Genomic DNA, 20,750 nt, shown 5'->3' with positions numbered 1-20,750 from the left:
ACCCTGGGAACAGCAACACCCTGGGAGCAGCAACACCCTGTGGAGCAGCAACACCCTGGGGAGCAGCAACACCCTGGGACTAGCAACAGCCTGACATTAGCAACACTTCACAATAAATAGAGCTTTAAGCTTCAGTAATTGGGTTAACAGTATCAGGGAAGGCTCACCACTCGTTCTTCTAAACTTCCACCTGGTTGCAAGGGTTGGATTGAGTGAATCACGTCGTATGCAGTTTTCTCTCACCATAAAACTCCAGTTTTGTTAGGTTAGGTTAGGTAAGGTGTGTCGGGAAAGATAACAAGTGTTTCCTGACGCTGGTTTTAGTCACACGTATGATGTCCCGCAGCTCCAGCTTTTGGGTAGGTAATCATTTGATACGTGTTCGTTTGAGCCAGTTTTTATGTCCTGCACACGAACATCGCATCGAAGCAACGCTACAGTTGGCCTACTGGTTAATGCTAGGCTTGACCTACACACTGCAGTAGGCCTACTAGCCCATGATATGTATGTCATACTCACACACAACCTTTTTTCTGTCCCTTGCGAGTTTAAAATCTCATGTTTTTCTCCTGATCTCACGTGTCCTAGACTGCAGGTGAGATCGGGTCTTCAGGTATTCAGCTCCAGAGATCCTGGCCGACTGACGACTGACTAGGTTTGGCTAGGAACCCACACTGTTTGGTGCTGACCAGACGGAGGACCGAGCTTCCATCACACCTTGCGCTGAATGACTCCATAAAGGTTTATCGTTTCTTTTAAATAAAATACTCTTTGTTATAGGGTTATAACGACACATCCGAGGGTTTTCGTACATTATATCACACGCATTGTAGTCGCAGTGGTGGTGGTGGTAGTAGTAGTAGCAGTAGTAGTAGTAGTAGTAGTAGTAGTAGTAGTAGTAGTAGTCATGGTAGCAGCCGTAGTAGAAGTAGTCTTAGTAGCAGTAGTAACAGTAGTTGTTGTAATAATAGTAGCAGCCGCATCAGGAGTAGTAGCAGCAGTAATAGTAGTCATAGCAACAGTAGTAGCAGATGTAGTAGCAGCAGCAGTAGTTGTAGTAGTAATACTAGTAACAATCATAACTGTAGTAGTGGTAGTAGTAGCAGTACGTGTTGTTGAAGTTGTTGTCATTGTTATTGTTGCTGTAGCAGCAGAGACAGCGGCAGCAACAACAACAATAACAACACAAGCAGCAACACCAATAACATTCTTCTCCAGTAATGGTCACCACAAACCTCCTCTACACACAACTTCATAATTTATGAGGTCTTTCATCTTGTCATTTCAGTGAACAGCATTACATTAAAAAATTGGTTTTACTATAAATTTTAATTCAACTCTCTCAAGTTTCAACGAAAATTATGCTTTGCAAAACGTTCACTATTCCAGCTGACTTTTTTTTCTCCAGTTACACTTAAAGCTTCATTAAGTCTCATGCTGACTTATGTTTCGGCATCATTCACTGTCATATATAAACGAAAGGGAACCACAAATATAAGAGCTCTGACCACTAACACCACTCCGGCCTAATAAGATTAATTGATATCTGCTTTGATGGGACATGAGCTAGAGTTCACCACAGTATGCGTCTCAGGGATCACAGCCTACGTCCCACGGACCACAGCATGCGTCTCAGGGATCACAGCCTACGTCCCACGGACCACAGCATGCGTCTCAGGGATCACAGTCTACGTCCCACGGACCACAGCATGCGTCTCAGGGATCACAGCCTACGTCCCACGGACCACAGCATGCGTCTCAGGGATCACAGCCTACGTCCCACGGACCACAGCATGCGTCTCAGGGATCACAGCCTACGTCCCACGGACCACAGCATGCGTCTCAGGGATCACAGCCTACGTCCCACGGACCACAGCATGCGTCTCAGGGATCACAGCCTACGTCCCACGGACCACAGCATGCGTCTCAGGGATCACAGCCTACGTCCCACGGACCACAGCATGCGTCTCAGGGATCACAGCCTACGTCCCACGGACCACAGCATGCGTCTCAGGGATCACAGCCTACGTCCCACGGACCACAGCATGCGTCTCAGGGATCACAGCCTACGTCCCACGGACCACAGCATGCGTCTCAAGGACCTCACAGGACCACCATTACTCACCGGATCACTCATTCTCGCGCCACCATTATTATTTAATATAGTTATGTGATGCGGTAAACCTACATGGATCATTCAACGTGAAAATGCACTAGATGTACGATCTTCCGCCTGCTAAACCTTGCTGGTCGTTCAACGAAAGTAGCGAAGGCTGGAACCTTGACTAATCAAATAGTCGGGATATTTTTTTCCCCTCGAGATGAGAAAACTCATCATTGTGTTTCGATTTCCAGCGGAGGAGCGTAGCTGAAGCCCTGGAAGACGTGGTCTACGGCCTGCACGGAAGCGGAGAGACCGCTTGGAGCCGGGGAGTGTCCCAGCAGCGCCTCCTTCGTAAACATGGGATCCACGTTTCTCGTGTCAGCCTCGCCGTTCTGTGAAGGAGAACAACATTTATTATATTCATGGGAAAAATGTTAAGCCCGTCAGGACGGGGAGGGAAAGTCATGCAGCGCCTGGAGAGCCGCAACAGTCTGTTAGGTTTGTAAGCCTATCCGCTGTAATTCGTTAATTAAGGCTGCACGTGGTTCATTCAAGTTGCACGGGGTTCATTCAAGTTGCACGGGGTTCATTAAGGCTGCACGAGGCTCATTAAGGCTGCAAGTCATCTGCAAGCTAGCATTTAAGAATGCTTTATTCTCTGATATAGGGATAAAAAAGTTACTCTTAGTGTATATACAATGGTTACCTGGTTACCTGGAGGTTATTCCGGGGATCAACGCCCCCGCGGCCCGGTCCATGACCAGGCCTCCCGATGGATCAGGGCCTGATCAACTAGGCTGTTACTGCTGGCCGCACGCAGTCCAACGTACGAGCCACAGCCCGGCTGATCCGGCACTGACTTTAGGTATCTGTCCAGCTCTCTCTTGAAGGCAGCCAGGGGTTTATTGGCAATTCCCTTAATGCTTGATGGGAAGCTGTTGAACAGTCTTGAGCCCCGGACACTTATGGTGTTTTCCCTTAGTGTACCAATGGCGCCCCTACTTTTTATTGGGGGCATTTTGCATCGCCTGCCCAGTCTTTTACTTTCGTAGGGAGTTATTTCTGTGTGCAGATTTGGGACCATTCCTTAACCCATGTGGGTCATTCAGCGCTAGACGTGGTGAAGGCTTGATCCTCCGTCTACTGAGCGCCTGACAGACGCGCTTCCTATTTGTACTCACCTATATCGCTGTATAGCGTATATACAATGAGTAACACGAACACTTCTCGGTACAATATTGAGATTTACTCACCATTGAGTGTCTAGACACTGAGAAATACACAAGTCTTATGTGAATAAAATACAAAAACTGTATTATGACATTTCTTACAAAGGCGCCTCGCTCTCCAGGAAACTTTTTCGGTCCAATACAGACAAAGAAGTAGAAGCTGATGGAAGGTGATTTGCTAGACAGGGTTAAGGACACCAATGTCAAGAACAAGAAACTAGACAGTTATGACATCACATTTTTCTTCACTGGAGTTCCTAGTATATAGACCATCGTTCTGCTTCTCCAGGTCACTCACCCATTGGACAATCCTCTTCCAGTTAAATCCTTTCGACTACACGAGGGTTTTTAAGGCTGACTACACGAGGATCATTAAGATAGTGACTACACTAGGGTCGTTAAGACAGGGATTACACGAGGGTCATTAAAACATCGACTACACGACGGTCGTTAAGACTGTGACTACACGAGGATCATTAAGTAAAGCGACTGCACGAGGGTCATTAAGTAAAGCAACTACAGGAGAGTGATTAAGTAGTGCGACTACACGTGGGTTAGTAAGTAAATCGACTACACAAGGGTCATTAGGACTACGACTACACGAGGATCATTAAGACTGCGACTACACAAGGGTCATTAAGTACAGCGACTACACAAGGGTCATTAAGTATAGCGACTACACAAGGGTCATTAAGTATAGCGACTACACAAGGGTCATTAAGTAAAGCGACTACACAAGGGTCATTAAGTAAAGCGACTACACAAGGGTCATTAAGACTGGGACTACACATGGGTCATTAAAACTGGGGCTACACAAGGGTCATTAAGACCGGGACTACACAAGAGTCATTAAGACTGGGACTACACAAGAGTCATTAAGACTGCGACTACACAAGGGTCATTAAGTGAAGTATGTCACCTAGTTACCATCAGTCAGGAAAACTTAATCCCTTAAAACTAAGGTTAAAATTTATGTAATGCCTATAATATTTTCTTTAATTTTTTGAAGAAAATTAATTATTATAATCATACGAATTATTTTCATTGAAAATGATCTCCGCGATAGACAAAACCTTTATTGTGACGGGGATGTCTACTCACCACAGTGGGGACGAAGGGAGGAGATATGCCTCGCCTGCTCACCAGGTCCCAGTCAATGGTCTTGAAGAAGTCATGGCTCTTGATGTCTTCCCCGTCACGTATACTGGAGCCCAGGCGGTTCCTGGGGTCCTTCTGCAGGAGCTGGAGACACAGACATTGAGGAATGAGGAGGACTAATAAGATACAATATACACACACAATGATGCTTAAAAATCTTTCCCTTCTGGATTTCAAACCCTTTTGCTCAAGTTTTTAACAGAACTGACACATTTTAAGTGTGTCTGGCCAGGTGAAGTCTGGAGTCACCTTATCTCACCTCACCTTCGCCTGACCATTATTTCATACACTGGTGGTTATGTATATTCTTTATACTTGATACAACTGCTAGTGAGAAGAACGTAGTAAACAAGGAAAAGCAAGGTGTCCTCTTCTCCATGAGCGTCTTTACACAAATATTTCTTTGGTGGGTAAAGTATGCAGTAAAATTACACTATATAGTATGTTTCTTCCGTAAATGTGATAAAAAAAATTGATCTAGAATGGAAAAGTGATTAATATGGAAGCCTTTCAGCGAGCTTATTAATTTTGGTATGCATTTTTTTCTCTCACATACACAAAAAAAAAAATCTCAGTGTATAACTGAACCTCGTGAGGAAGAGAGAGAAATTGCTGTTACTTTCTCGGGCGAGATCTACCTACCCCTTTCAGTATGTCTCTGGCCTTCTCTGTGACGGTGTTCTTGAGCTTGAGAGGCTTGTTGAGAATAGCGTCGTACATGGTGGGCGTGTCACGAGAGTAGAAGGGCGGAAGGCCGTACAGCATCTCGTACAGAACGGCTCCCAGCGTCCACCAGTCCACAGCTCGCGAGTACAGCTGAGCAGTGTAGGAGGATGAGTTATCATGGAGTGAGGGGGAGGTGGAGGCAGCTGCTTAACAGGATTCCCCTCTGGGTTGGGGAGGATTGCGAGTGAACAGGATTGATTTAAGGAAGAAAGCGAAAAAGGGGTAACTCCAGTTCCTTGAATCAAGAACCCTTTGCTAGAGCATCAAGGCATCTCCTCCCCCATCCTTCGATGTTAACAATGGAAGAACAAGTAAACAGTCTTAAAACCAAAATTGTGATAATTCGGTTACTGATAATTCGTTAACACTACAAGTGACAGTTAACATGTTAACACTACAAGTGACAGTTAACATGTTAACACCACAAGTGACAGTTAACATCTTAACACTACAAGTGACAGTTAACATGTTAACACTACAAGTGACAATTAACATGTTAACACTACAAGTGACAGTTAACATGTTAACACTACAAGTGACAGTTAACATGTTAACACGTTACAGTAATATATTACACATAGCATATGTAATATGTTTACATAAGAGAGTTCATTTATTTACTATACTAACTTCGAAGAAGTTAGCATAGAAAATAAATGAAGATTATAGTATATATGTACATAGATTATTATTATTATTATTATTATTATTATTATTATTATTATTATTTGGTATTTTCAATATTACATTAAGCAAAAAGCATTAGCTGCTATGGATGATTCAGCAAAGCTTTAAAAATAAAAGAGAATTTGAAGAAAAACACAAGTTGCAAAGCAATCTTATTTGTGGGCACAATATTCCACTCTTTGTAGAGCTCTGTCTAGAGCTTCATCAAACTGTGATGAAGCTCTGAGTACGGTTTTGTCCGTGGTTCGATCCCCGGTACGGGTGGAGACATTTGAGATACCTGCTGCCCCTTTTCGCCTAGCAGTAAATAGGTACCTGGGTGTTAGCTGACCGGTGTGGGTAGCTCCCTGGGTTACAAAAATTAACCAAAGTTGCCCGAAATGCTCTGCGTAACAAGGGGATTTCTATATGGTATGTCACTGACCTAGCTAACTAGGTCTGTATAAGTTGTATCATGTACTTGTAAAAATAAAGATTATTATTATTATTATTATTATTATTATTATGATTATTATTTATAAATTATTATGTAACACAGTGTTACTGTGTTTTCCCCCACGAAGTGCTGAGCGAGTTTGGTTGTTTCAGGACTGGTACCTGAAGCTCGATCCCTAATCACCTAGCTGCAGGTCGATCAACCTGTCATACCAAGTGGTTGTTCCAGCTCTAGTACCTGTTTCTTGAGGATCTCAGGAGCTAGGTACTCCGGTGTGCCGCAGAATGTAGCGGTCTTCGAAGAGCAGTACTGGAGACCTTCTTTACACAGCCCGAAGTCTGTCAGTACGATGTGACCCGCGGCATCCAGGAGGATGTTCTCAGGCTTTAGGTCTCGGTATACGATCCCCTGAAACGTTGTAATGTTCATTATGAGGAAGAAAGGGGGAAAGGAGGGAAGGTTTCGTCTCGGCTCTTCCCCCTGAAACGTTTTGTTGGTAATTTGGGGTTATAGTGTATCAACTACTCAGAGTCATTAAGGCTGCAAATCATCTGTGCAACACCAGTTAAGAACATTTTAATCCATGGAAATAGGAATGATGCAAAAAAAAAAAATGCAAAATTTCAAGAATGGTCTGAATTTTCAAAGAGTTGGAGAATAAACCAGAGAGTTGCTTCTCAGAGCTAACACTCACGGGAGAATAGATGGTTATAATTATAGCCGTAATTTTTAAACGGGTAGACTGGTAAGCCAGTGGAAAGTCTCGGTCAGATGACCAGAAGCTCCAGCTGTGGATCTTCATATGACTAAGACCCGCGTCAGGAAACACTTGTCCTGTTTCCTGACAAACCTTACTTAACCTAACTCACCGTAGGACAAGTAGTGAGACCATCAGACGCTGACAAGTCTCTGTTATTATTATTATTATTATTATTATTATTATTATTATTATTATTATTATTATTGAAACCCATTGCTTTTCTTTATATTTCTGTGATCATCGAGCACACAAATGGGGCTCACACTGACGGATCTCTTTCGATATTTTTGTCATAGTAAGACTGTATATAAATGAGCCTCAAACATAAGAAGAGGTTAATATTGAGCGGAAGATGACGCATCAGAAGAACACTAAAACAAACCTTCAGTAACTTTATTCATCGTGTGAAAAACTTAATAATCAACATATCAGTGTTTTTTGTAATTTAATAATGTACGATCGTTTTTTCATGGGTTGTGTTTGTTACATGGCTGTGTTTGTTACACGGCTGTGTTTGTTTATTAAATGGACGTGTTTGATTGTTATTTTGTTTTGTTTGTTTGTTAAATGGCTGTGTTTGCTTGTTACTTGGTTGTGTCTGTTACACGACTGTGTTTGTTTGATACATGGTTGTGTTTGTTTGTTACTTGGCTGTGTTTCTTTCTTACCTGACTTTGTCTGTTTGTTACTTGGGTGTGTTTGTTACCTGACTGTGTTTGTTACATGGCTGTGTTTGTTTGTTACCTGGCTGTATTTGTGTGTTACCTGACTGTGTTTGTTTGTTACCTGGCTGTGTTTGTTTGTTACCTGGCTGTGTTTGTTTCCTGGCTGTGTTTGTATGTTAGTTGGCTTTCTTTTTCTACTCGACTGTGTTTCTTTATTCCCTGGCTGTGTTTACCTGACTGTATCTCTTACCTGGCTGTGTTTGTTTGTTACCTGGCTTTGTCTGTTACTTTGAGTTTACCTGGAGATGGTTTCGGGGGTCAACATCCCCGCAGACCGGTCTGAGACCAGGTCTTGTGGTGGAACAGGGTTTGATCATGCAAGCTGTTACTGCTGGCCACACGTAAACCGAAGTACGAACCACAGCCTGGCTGGTCAGGTAATGACTTTAGGCGAGTGTCCAGTGCCTTGTTGAAGACAGCCAGGGATCTATTGGTAATCCCCTTTATGAATGCTAGGAGACAGTTGAACAGTCTTGGACCCCTGACACATATTATGTTGTCTCTTAGTGTACTCGTGGCGTCCCTGCTTTTCACTGGGGGAATGTTGCATCTCCTGCCGAATCTTTTGCTTTTGTAGGAAGTGATTTTCGTGTGTAGGTTTGGTACTAATCCAGCTAGGATTTTTCAAGTGCATAATATCATGCATCCTTCTCGCATGCGTTCCAGAGAATACAAATCAAGAGACTTCGACCGTTCCCAGTAATTTAGGTGTTTTACCGTACTTATGTGTGCCGTGAAAGTTCTCTGTATATTCTCCAGGTCAGCAATTTCGCCAGCCTTGAAGGGGGCAGTTAGTGTACTGCAGCATTCCAGTCTAGAGAGAACAAGCGATTTGAAGAGAATCATCATGGGCTTGGCGTCCCTAGAGTTGAAGGTTCTCATTATCCATCCTATCATTTTTCTAGCAGATGAGGTAGATACATTGTTGGCAACTATGTACTTTTCAGAGGTGGTATACAAATTTTGTTTGTTACTTATAGGTTCACATATATGTAAGTTTATATTAAAGTATAACTTATATCTGTTTGGTCTATTAACTCGTATGCATTTTTTAAGCGCACAGTTTGATTACTTTCCATACAAAGGGCCCACCAAAATTGTTCCCAATTGGGCCCGCACCTCCTAAGTCTGGCTCTGATTGTTGCGGTCTTTGAACCTGGCTGTCTCTTACTTGGCTATGTATCTTACCTGACTGTCTTTTACCTGGCTGTGTCTTTTAACTGACTGTGTCTGTTACCTAGCTGTGTCTGTTACCTGGCTGTGTCTGTTACCTGGCTGTGTTTGTTGCCTGGCCGTGTCTGTTACCTGACTGTGCATGTAGGTGAGGGCGCAGCACATCTCAGCAGCGTAGAACCTGGCTCTGGCCTCCGTAAAGACTCTCTCTCGTTGTAGGTGAAAGAAGAGCTGTTGGTGACAGCAAGAACAGCTTATGTAGTGAGCGATGACTGTTTGACATGACTGTGACTGGACAAATATATTTATACACAGCTTATATTTACAACCCTTCCCCGTAGCTGCTGCAACTGGTGTTGCTGCTGCTGCTACAGGTTTGGCGCTGCAGTTTTGTGCTGTTACTGAAGTTACAGCTGAGTCCCTGCCTTACCTCGCCCCCGTTGATGTAGTCGAGAACGAAGAATATCTTGTGTGTAGTGGTGAAGGCGAAGTGAAGCTGCGCCAGGTATGGATGGTTCAGCATCTTGATCAAAACAGATCTCTCGCTCAGAACGTGCGCCGTCTCGTTCCTTCTGACGATCAATCTCTTGTCCAACACCTGTTGGGGAGGAAACAGACAGGTGTCAACACCACTCACTAGGTGTCAACAACACTCACTAGGTGTCAACACCACTCACTAGGTGTCAACAACACTCACTAGGTGTCAACAACACTCACTAGGTGTCAACACTCACTAGGTGTCAAAAACACTCATTAGGTGTCAACAACACTCACTAGGTGTCAACACCACTCACTAGGTGTCAACAACACTCACTAGGTGACAACAACACTCACTAGGTGTCAACACCACTCACTACGTGTCAACTCCACTCACTACGCATCAACACCACTCACTAGGTGTCAACAACACTCACTAGGTGTCAACATCACTAGGTGTCAACACCGCTCACTAGGTGTCAACACCGCTCACTAGGTGTCAACATCACTCACTAGGTGTCAACACCACTCACTAGGTGTCAACAACACTCACTAGGTGTCAACATCTCTAGGTGTCTAACACATTAACTAGGTGTCATTACTCACTAGATGTCACCACCACTCACTAGGTGTCAACACCACACATTAGGTGTCACCACCACTCGCTAGGTGTCAACAACACTCACTAGGTGTCACCACCACTCACTAGGTGTCAACACTACTCACTAGGTGTCAGTGCTCACTAGGTGTCAACAACATTAACTATGTGTCAACACTTACTAGGTGTCAACACTAGGTGTCAACGATCACTAAGTGTCAATGCTTACTAGATGTCAACACTAGGTGTCAATACTAGGTGTCAACCATCACTAAGTGTCAACACTTACTAGGTGTCAACACTAGGTGTCAACCATCACTATGAGTCAACACTCACTAGGTGTCAACACTCACTATGTGTCAACACTAGGTGTTAACACTCACTATGTGTCAACACTAGGTGTCAACACTCACTAGGTGTTAACACTCACTATGTGTCAACACTAGGTGTCAACACTCACTAGGTGTCAACACTAGGTGTCAACATTAGGTGTCAACACTAGGTGTCAACAGTAGGTGTCAACACTAGGTGTCAACACTAGGTGTCAACACTCTGCAAGAATAAACTCCTACATTTCAATTTTCACAATGGTCTCTTAATTAACTTCTAATAATCGATGTGAGCCTAACAAAATTGTTTAAAATTCTTATATGCTTTTTGAAAGTAGTAGTCTGTTTTCTAATTTTGCTATGCATATTATTATTATTATTATTATTATTATTATTATTATTATTATTATTATTATTATTAAATATACATGGAACCACTAAACTCGAAGAGTTGAGACGATGCCTGAAGAAGGAAAGGTAAACAAATTTGATATAAGGAAGAAAATATTAACTCCAATTCTCTGGACCAAGAGCACACCAAGAGCAATAAATTACCTCTCCGAGAGGGAGGGTTCTCTGAACCCGGTGAATGGGCAGCTCTTGAACCAGGGAATTGAACCTGATCTGTTTTACTTTGAATCGAACCTGATTGCCTCCCATTCCCCAGACGCTGAATAACCTTCCTCCCCTCCCTAATGTCCTGAGACCAACCTTGACAGCGTAGACCTTCTGGTCGTGAAGATACCTGGCAAGCATCACTCGTCCGAAGCTTCCTTTACCGACCACGCTCAGGAACTCGAAGTCAGCCGGCGTCAACCTGAAGAAGGAAACAACGGGAGGTGTGGTTAAGTTAGCCGCTCATGACAATAATGCTGAATGAGTAGTTACAGAATGTTGTGGAATATTTTTGTTACTTTTTTTTTTTTTTTTTACGTGGGAAGTCCAGAAGCTCGATTCTCTGTAAGAGACTTAACCTTCCAGGGCCACTTGGACGAGACTGGAGAGGATAGCGACCCGGTCGTACAGTTGTTGAAAGAAAGGAAATTACAGTTAAAAGATTACCACTGATAACGTTTCACCAGTGTTACACAGGCTTCCAGCAGCTTCGCTCCCTCCTTCCAGGCTCAGTTATGTGTCTCCTGTAACACAAGAGAAACATTTTTAATGATGAAGTTTCCATTGCTGCACTTTAATGTCCTTTTTTTTTTAACCAGGTAACCTTTTTGGCATCCATAGGGAAGTATTTCTTCATCTCTCCTCATTATTTCACTAATAAAATAACTGTTCCATTGCTCTACGTCAAGTCACAGCATCGTGCCTGGAATAAATCACAACTAATCCACAAACTGGAAATGTTAATTATTTGTGTCTTGCTTTCTGCTAGTTTATCTCGCTAAGTTGGTTAATAGGGTTTCAGACCTATCGTTTACTCAAAGGGTCATTAAGGCCACCTGTCATGTTAACCTCAAGTCAAACATACTTAACACCTAACAAGGGGGGACTAAAGTAATGCATCATAATGTATACACTAAGGGATGTACACCTGTCGGTAGATACATCCTGCTGAGACACTTACGACTTTTTCTCGGTGCAGCCGAGATCGATGTTGGTCTGAGCAATAGGATTGGCCTCGCTGGAGGCCTCGACTACCTCGCCCTTATCACCTTTCGTCCTGACAGCCAGAGGCTTCCTGTACACCAACGGGAGAAACAATACAACCAACTTTATTTAAAATTATAGTTACAGTATGCTTATAGATAACACTCTTGAAGTTATATTGTGTAGAAATATGTAAATCATCATATTTCAAGTCAAAATGAATATCGTAATTTATGATAGGTGCGAAAACACAGTAAGGAATACGTGTTAGTATGGAGACAGCGAGTCTGTCAAGGAAGCATTTACCTCCCTCTGTAAAGTTCTACCTTGAAGGAAATATTGTCCCAGTAAAAACATGTACATCACAACGAACTGATGTTAAAAACTTGTCACCGACCTAAAACTATAACCTGAAGACTGACCTTGCAGTAAGAGGGGCTCCTGGAGGCAGGAGAAAGCGGGGGTCGAGCACGACGCCATTGTTCGACCCGCTACTGCGGTCACTACTGCTGCTGGTCGACGCTCGGAAGCGATCCAGCTGTAGGAACTCCCGGACCTCAGCTCTGACAAAGATATAAACACACTGTACCACACGAGATGATCACCTGATATTTTTTACAGGGCGGGAGGGCCTCTAACATGGCCACTAGCACGGTCCTTAGCATGGTCCCAAGCACGGCCTCTAGCACTGCCCCTAGCACGGGCCCATCAGCAGCTGCTTAGCCACTGAGACGGTCATCACAAGACCATGTGACCAAGTCAATACAAAAAATAAAGCCGTCTAGTATTATATTAAATTTGCTCAAAATAAGTTACTAAACAAATATTTAACTTAAAACATCTTGGTCATAAACAAAGAAATAAAGGAATTTATTATAATAAATAAAATTTCAACTCTGCACAACGAAAGAATGAAAAACAATACGTTGGTTTTGACGTGTCTGTGTCTCGCTGTTTACACGCTGTCGGTCTAACAAGGAAATCTTCTCGAAAAATTTATCTCTTGCGGTCTTTTTTTATCCTGTGCATTGAAAAAAAAATAATAGATACTGCATTAATTTTCTTTGCTTTAAAACTTAGTAGGTTCATTAAATTTCTGATAAAATTAGCTTAATATTACTTATATTATTTCCACATAGTTATTGCATTCCCCTCCACCCAACCACCCCCATAACCCCCCCCCCCACATACACACATACACAGGAGTTGTGACTCGACCCCTGCAACCACATACAATAGTCTGCAAATTAATTTAGAGAGAAGTAAATTTTGTGATTTTCTCAGCTTAATTAAAGTGGTTTGGGTTATTTTCTTTTCAGAAGAGTTTACTACCGATTTCTGCCAACCATCCTACGGTGGTGTTATCATGCGACTCTCATCAGTACTACAACAGCTGTTGTTTTGTAAGGCTCTTCCTGCAAGCATGCTCCATGAGTGAATGTTGTTTCGCCAAATTCTCCCCTTTAGTTCATGATTACTGCTGAAATTTATGATGGTTATTACAACTACGAAGTATGCAAGTATTGTAGTTCTTAGAAAACATGCCGATTTGAATATCAGACGAATCGCCGAAAATTTGAACCTAGCAAAGTCAGCTGTTGGTCGAATTCTGAAGAGAGCTGACGACACAGGTGATGGTGGACGCTGTGTCGAGGAAAATATGGCATAAAACCCAAGACATCACCTCACGACAACAAAGTATAAGAAAACCAGCAAAGATCTACAGAGAGATTTAGCTTCAACTGGCGTAATTGTTTTTCCTCTTCATCTGTTTGACGAAGGCTCCTTGAAGTTGGCAGAACTGCCAGGAAGCCTGTAAAGGGACAATTATTAACTGCTGCTATGAATAAAACAAAAAGGCTGTGGTGGGCACTCGGTCATAAGTGATGGACGACAGATGAATGGAGAAAAGTTGTATTTTCAGATGTGGCACATTTTGAAACACATGGGTACAGATCAGTGATAGTGAGACGGAGCAAAGGCGATCATCTTCGGAATGGACACATTCAACAAGTGTCAAAACACCTACCTAAAAAGGTGTTTTGGGGTAGTTTTATTGGTAAAGACCCTGAACGGCTTCTTATTGTTAAGGAAACGATGAACAGTGACAAATACAAGAAATCCTGGCAGGTCATTTGCTTCTTGTAGATGAATGGTTCAGAGAACCGACATGTTGATAAATTAGACACATGTGCAACTCTTGGGTATCTTTATTGAGGAAACGTTTCGCCACACAGTGGCTTCATCAGTCCATACATAGGAGAAACTTGAAGAACAGGAGGAGAATGAGGTAATCAGTCCCTCAACCTTGAGTCGATGTGTTCAGTCCATCAATCTTGAGTATCCTACTCAAGATTGATGGACTGAACACATCGACTCAAGGTTGAGGGACTGATTACCTCATTCTCCTCCTGTTCTTCAAGTTTCTCCTATGTATGGACTGATGAAGCCACTGTGTGGCGAAACGTTTCCTCAATAAAGATACCCAAGAGTTGCATATGTGTCTAATTTATCATTTGCTTCTTATTGTGGATAGGGACTTTCCTGATGGAGAAGGCATTTTGCAGCGGGATCTTGCTCTATGTCATACTTAGAGAAAAATACTGACATTCTTCTAAGAGACTGGGCTAAGCGTTTTAAATTGGACTGAAAACTCTCTTGACCTCAACCCAGTTGAGAATTTTGGGCAATAACCAAATGCAGGATAGCGAAACAAGACTGTTCAACTGTGGAGAAGAGAATTGCTGCTGTCATTAGGACCAGGTACCACGGTGAAGAACTTGTCAAAATGTGTTCAACATTGGTCGATTCTGGTAGTAGTAATAATATTACTACTACTACTACCACTAGTATTACACCTCACTCTAAGCCTATATATACCCTCTGTGTCCATGTATTGTTTGTAACGGCTTGACAAAGCTCCTGGAGAGCGAAACGTTGCCACAATAAAATGTTACATTAGTTGCATTTGTGTCCTTTTACCTAACGTTTTCTGTTTAGTTTAGAAGCTGTGTACTGAACTGAAAAAGCCACTGGTTCTATTCATGTTGTTGTTGTTGTTTTTGGAGTTTATAGGGCCACGGTTGTTCTGATTAGTCTAGAAGCTGTGTACTAAACTGAAAAAGCCACTGGGACGCGAAATATAGTAGTCGATGAGTGTAACAGTCTACCTAGTAGGGTTGTTGAAGCTAAATCCTTGGTTAGCTCCAAATGTAGGTTAGATAAATACACAAGTGAGAGGGACTGTATCTGAGTGAGACTTGCACTTGAGTTAATAAGGTTATCGAAGCTTATTCCTTGGGTAACACTGACAATGGCTTGGGCGAATAATTTTATTAGTGGGTTTGGGTTTGAGAAAGACCTACCAAGCATGGGCCAGGTTCTTAAATTAAAAGAGAGTCTATTTTCACCAGTGTGTAGGAGAACGTCGAGAGAAGGTAATTAGTTGTCCTTCTCCTCCTCTACTGTAAATTTAATAGTAGGTTCCAGAGTGTTGATGGTGTTGAGGATGCCACGTACTTCTAGATTTTAGGGTACAATGACCAAAATATCATCAACGTACTGCATCCATGTAACTGATCTAGGGATATTACTGAGGATCCGTCTAGATTCTAGGTCCTCCATATATAAATTGGCAAGTACTGCACTAAGGGGTGATCCCATGGCTAGCCCGAACAGCTATTTATACGAACATAAGAAAGGAGGAACACTGCAGCAGGCTTGTTGGCCTATACTAGGCAGGTCCTTTACAATCCGTCCTACTAACAAAACATTTGCCCAACCCAATTTTCAATGCCACCCAAGAAATAAGCTCTGATAACTCTATCCACTTTCATATGCAAGTCCCACTCAAATGCAACCCCTCTCACTCATATATTTATCCAACCTAAATTTGAAACTACCCAAGATTTTAGCCTCAATAACCCACCTACTCCAAGGTTGAGGGACTGATTACCTCATCTTCTGTACATAGTTCTACTGTCTTCAAGTTATGTCCTGGAATTTGTATTGATAAAGCCACTGGATGGCGAAAAGTCTATAATAAAGATACCCAGATGTTGCACATGTGTCTTAATTTCAACCCAACTTCAAACCTAAAGCAGTTACAACGAACACAAAGTCCGACGAGGCTCACAAAATCTTGGCGAGGTACAGGTAACTCTGTATCATCGTTAATCACCCTGCGAAAAAGATCAACTGGGACATTGGTTTGATCAACTGGGACATTGGTGAATAAGGCAGTCACGTCGAAACTGCAAGCTTCTTATCACTCATGTCGATATCCCTGACACGGTTTAGGAGGTCACCCGAATGCTTCAGGTGAGCCTGACTAATCGTACCGAGGAGTTTAGATAAATATTTAGCCCAAACTCCTGCCAGGCTGTGTGGGGCGCTGCCGATTCCAGATGTAATAGGTCTCATAGGCACATTTGGTTGTGGGTCTTCGGTAAACCATAAATCCTTGCTGACTTGGGGTTGGTAGGGACAAAGCGCAAGAGCTTTTTGCCTTCTTCTGGGTTCCTGAGTATGCTTCGGGTCTTACTGAACAATGCAAAAAACAATGCAAAAAAAAAAAAAAAAAAAAGAAACTTGAAAAATAAAGAAAAACATTGCAATATCAGAGAAACACAAGTTCCGATTTGACCTTGAGTACAGGTAACATCTCAGTGAATCTGATCTTACATTTTCTTGCCTTTAATCCTGCAAAATCATCTATCACATCATCAAAATCAATGATTTTCCCTATATAGGCTTATTTGTACTTTGTTAATATATAATAGGCTATATAGAAACGAAGGATTCTTTTCTTACGTTGGTGCAGCACTGTTTTGGGCATTAGTGTCACCTTCTTTAGAGGCTCTGTGGTGTCACCCCCTAAATGGTGTCTCCCATGATGATGCAGTGTCTGACAGTTGTGATGAATGGTTTTGAAAACCGACAAGTTGATAAATTAGACACATATGCAACTCTTAGGTATCTTTATTGAAGAAACGTTTCGCCACACAGTGGCTTCATCAGTCCATACAAAGGAGAAACTTGAAGAACAGGAGGAGAATGAGGTAATCAGTCCCTCAACCTTGAGTCGATGTGGTCAGTCCATCAATCGACTTAAGGTTGAGGGACTGATTACCTCATTCTCCTTCTGTTGTTCAAGTTTCTCCTTGAAGAACAGGAGGAGCTGAGTATGGGTCAGGTAGGTGGTGATGGTTGCCAATATGACGTTTTTCAGAGCACAGTTTTAGCTGCCCAGACAACTTATGTTCCGAGTAGGGAAATTAGATCTAACAAAAATTATCCCAAATGGATAAACAATAGATTAAAACATTTCATTGGTCAAAAGAGAGGCATATATAGCCGTATCAAAAGATGGGATGGGCAGTTAAGAAATCAATATATTCAGTTAAAGAGAGAAATAAAAAAGGGAATAAGAAAAGCAAGAAAGGTATTATGAGGCTAAAGTCTCAAGGGATTCGAAGACTAACCCAAAAGGGTTTTTTTCAGGTATACAAAAGTAAAATTAGGGACAAGATAGGCCCACTTAAAAGTAACTCAATTCAGATCACCGACAGTGATAAGGAAATGTGTGAAATTTTCAACACTTACTTCCTCTCAGTTTTTACTCAGGAAGATACTAGCGAAGTTCCAGAAATAATAAATTATGTAATACAGGACGATTATAAACTATACACGATTGAGGTAACTAGTGACATGGTCCTCAGATAAATAGAGTAATTAAAGCCTAACAAATCCCCAGGGCCTGATGAACTATTTGCAAGGATTTTAAAGGAATGTAAAGAAGAACTTAGCAGACTTTTAGCTAATCTTTTTAACATATCACTACAATCTCGCATAGTGCCAGACAAGTGGAAAATGGCAAAGGTAATACCTATTTACAAAGCAGGAGACAGGTCCTTACCTTCAAACTATAGACCAATAAGAAATAGAAAATTCATGGAATCAATAATTGCCGAGGAAATTCGTAGCTATCTTGAAAGGCATAAACTGATTAATAAATCTCAAAACGGTTTTACAAAGGGGCAGTCCTGTCCAACGAATGTATAAACTTTTTTCACCAAGGAATTTGAGGAGGTGGATCATGGTAGTGAATATAATATTGTGTATATGGACTTCAGTAAGGCTTTCGATAAGTTCCACATCAGTGGCTGTTGAGGAAACTTAAGGCACACGGAGTAGGAGGATAAATTCTTCCCTGGGTAGAGGCATGATTGACAAATAGGCATCAGAAAGTTTGCATAAATGGGGAGAAATCAGAATGAGGGCACATCACAAGCGGTGTTCCTCAGGGGTCAGTGTTGGGCCCCCTTGTTGTTCACAATTTACATTAACGACATAGATGAGGGAATAAATAGCGACATAAGCAAAATAGGCCGTCCAATTTATTCTGATGAGGACATTAAAGCACTCCAGGAAGACTTGAATAGACTGAAGCAGTGGTCGGAGAAGTGGCAGATGTAGTTTAATATAGACAAATGCAATGTTCTAAATGTTGGACAGGAATATAACCATGCCACATATAAAATCAAGAAGCATCTGTGAAAAGCTCTGTTCCACAAGGCACAGTACTCGCTCCCATCTTGTTCCTCATCCTCATATCCGACATAGACAAGGATGTCAGCCACAGCACCGTGTCTTCCTTTGCAGATGACACCCGAATCTGCATGACAGTGTCTTCCATTGCAGACACTGCAAAGCTCCAGGCGGACATCAACCAAATCTTTCAGTGGGCTGCAGAAAACAATATGAAGTTCAACGATGAGAAATTTCAATTACTCAGATATGGTAAACATGAGGAAATTAAATCTTCATCAGAGTACAAAACAAATTCTGGCCACAAAATAGAGCGAAACACCAACGTCAAAGACCTGGGAGTGATCATGTCCGAGGATCTAACCTTCAAGGACCATAACATTGTATCAATCGCATCTGCTAGAAAAATGACAGGATGGATAATGAGAACCTTCAAAACTAGGGAGGCCAAGCCCATGATGACACTCTTCAGGTCACTTGTTCTATCTAGGCTGGAATATTGCTGCACACTAACAGCACCTTTCAAGGCAGGTGAAATTGCCGACCTAGAAAATGTACAGAGAACTTTCACGGCGCGCATAACGGAGATAAAACACCTCAATTACTGGGAGCGCTTGAGGTTCCTAAACCTGTATTCCCTGGAACGCAGGAGGGAGAGATACATGATTATATACACCTGGAAAATCCTAGAGGGACTAGTACCGAACTTGCACACGAAAATCACTCACTACGAAAGCAAAAGACTTGGCAGACGATGCACCATCCCCCCAATGAAAAGCAGGGGTGTCACTAGCACGTTAAGAGACCATACAGTAAGTGTCAGGGGCCCGAGACTGTTCAACTGCCTCCCAGCATTCATAAGGGGAATTACCAACAGACCCCTGGCAGTCTTCAAGCTGGCACTGGACAAGCACCTAAAGTCAGTTCCTGATCAGCCGGGCTGTGGCTCGTACGTTGGTTTGCGTGCAGCCAGCAGCAACAGCCTTTGTTGATCAGGCTCTGATCCACCAGGAGGCCTGGTCACAGACCGGGCCGCGGGGGCGTTGACCCCCGGAACTCTCTCCAGGTAAACTCCAGGTAAATAAATAATAGAAGTTCTCAGGTAGTTCTTCAACTCTATATCCTTGGTTAGGCTTCAATTAGATTATGCTGCTCAGTTCTGGTCACCGTATTACAGAATGGATATAAACGAGGTGTATAAATGTAAAACAGGAATAAATAAAGAGATGTAAACAGAGTGCTGAAAATATCCAGCCAAGACAGGACTCGTAGCAATGGTTTCAAGTTGAAAAAATTCAGATTCAGGAAGGATATAGGAAAGCACTGGTTTGGTAATAGAGTTGTGGATGGGTGGAACAAACTCCCGAGTACCGTCATAGACGCTAAGACATCGTGTAGTTTTAAAAATAGGTTGGATAAATACATGAGTGGGTGTGAGTGGGTGTGAGATGGACCCGACTAGCTTGTGCTGCTGGGTTTGATGTCGTGCTCCTTCCTTAAGGAGATGTGACTTGCCCTACAAGGCTTGAACCGGTGGGTGACTTGGACCTGCCTCGCATGGGCCAGTAAACCTGTTGCAGTGTTCCTTCTTTTTTATGTTTTTATGTTTTTACTGAATGACGATCCTCGGCTCTACAATGACCTCTAAGGTACTTACAGAGTGACGATCCTGGGCTCTACCATGACCTCCTTGATGAAGTTGTCTAAGTGGAGGTCATCAAGTGACTGTTCAGGCGGGAGGCTGATACCTGCGTCAGGGACCTGAACACACACAACACGAAGCTCTTATCAAAAAATTGTAAGAATTTTAATATAGTTTTAAATAAAGAATTATTATTACTATTATTATTATTATTATTATTATTATTATTATTATTATTGTTATTATTATTATTATTATTATTATTATTATTATTATTAGTAGTAGTAGTAGTAGTAGTAGTAGTAGTAGTAGTAGTAATAGTAGTAGTAGTAGTAGTAGTAGTAGTAGTAGTAGTAGTAGTAGTAGTAGTAGTAGTAGCATCATTATTATTATTATTTGAAAACACTATGGGTCAGAGTTAACACCATACCTTGCTTTTGATTACCTCCTGTAGGAGGAGAAACTCTTGATATCGCCGCAGCACGAACCAGCATCTCTTCTCGTTCTGAACCACCACCTTGAACACCTGCAGGAAGAACCTCACTTAGATGCCACCCA

At 42.2% G+C, this 20,750-nt stretch overlaps 1 protein-coding gene across 1 annotated transcript in view; it reads right to left on the bottom strand.

Annotated features, from left to right (window-relative positions):
* Window positions 1-2,092: 2,092 nt before the first annotated feature.
* Window positions 2,093-20,750, bottom strand: part of LOC128686473 (serine/threonine-protein kinase Sgk2) — a 91,560-nt gene continuing 72,902 nt past the window's right edge. Inside the window, exons 2-12 of the mRNA XM_053773420.2 lie at window positions 20,623-20,718; window positions 20,208-20,311; window positions 12,424-12,564; window positions 11,979-12,092; window positions 11,114-11,219; window positions 9,429-9,596; window positions 9,131-9,229; window positions 6,578-6,748; window positions 5,134-5,307; window positions 4,435-4,575; window positions 2,093-2,496 (exon numbers count right to left, since the gene is read on the bottom strand). Coding sequence (XP_053629395.2) covers window positions 2,335-2,496; window positions 4,435-4,575; window positions 5,134-5,307; window positions 6,578-6,748; window positions 9,131-9,229; window positions 9,429-9,596; window positions 11,114-11,219; window positions 11,979-12,092; window positions 12,424-12,564; window positions 20,208-20,311; window positions 20,623-20,718 — 1,476 coding nt within the window. The 3' untranslated portion in view covers window positions 2,093-2,334. The remainder of the gene's footprint in view (window positions 2,497-4,434; window positions 4,576-5,133; window positions 5,308-6,577; window positions 6,749-9,130; window positions 9,230-9,428; window positions 9,597-11,113; window positions 11,220-11,978; window positions 12,093-12,423; window positions 12,565-20,207; window positions 20,312-20,622; window positions 20,719-20,750) is intronic.

The sequence above is a fragment of the Cherax quadricarinatus genome, chromosome 17, assembly GCF_038502225.1.
Source record: "Cherax quadricarinatus isolate ZL_2023a chromosome 17, ASM3850222v1, whole genome shotgun sequence".
NCBI lineage: Eukaryota > Metazoa > Arthropoda > Malacostraca > Decapoda > Parastacidae > Cherax > Cherax quadricarinatus.
Note: the sequence above shows the minus strand (reverse complement) of the source record. Positions and strands in the feature narration are given on the sequence as shown.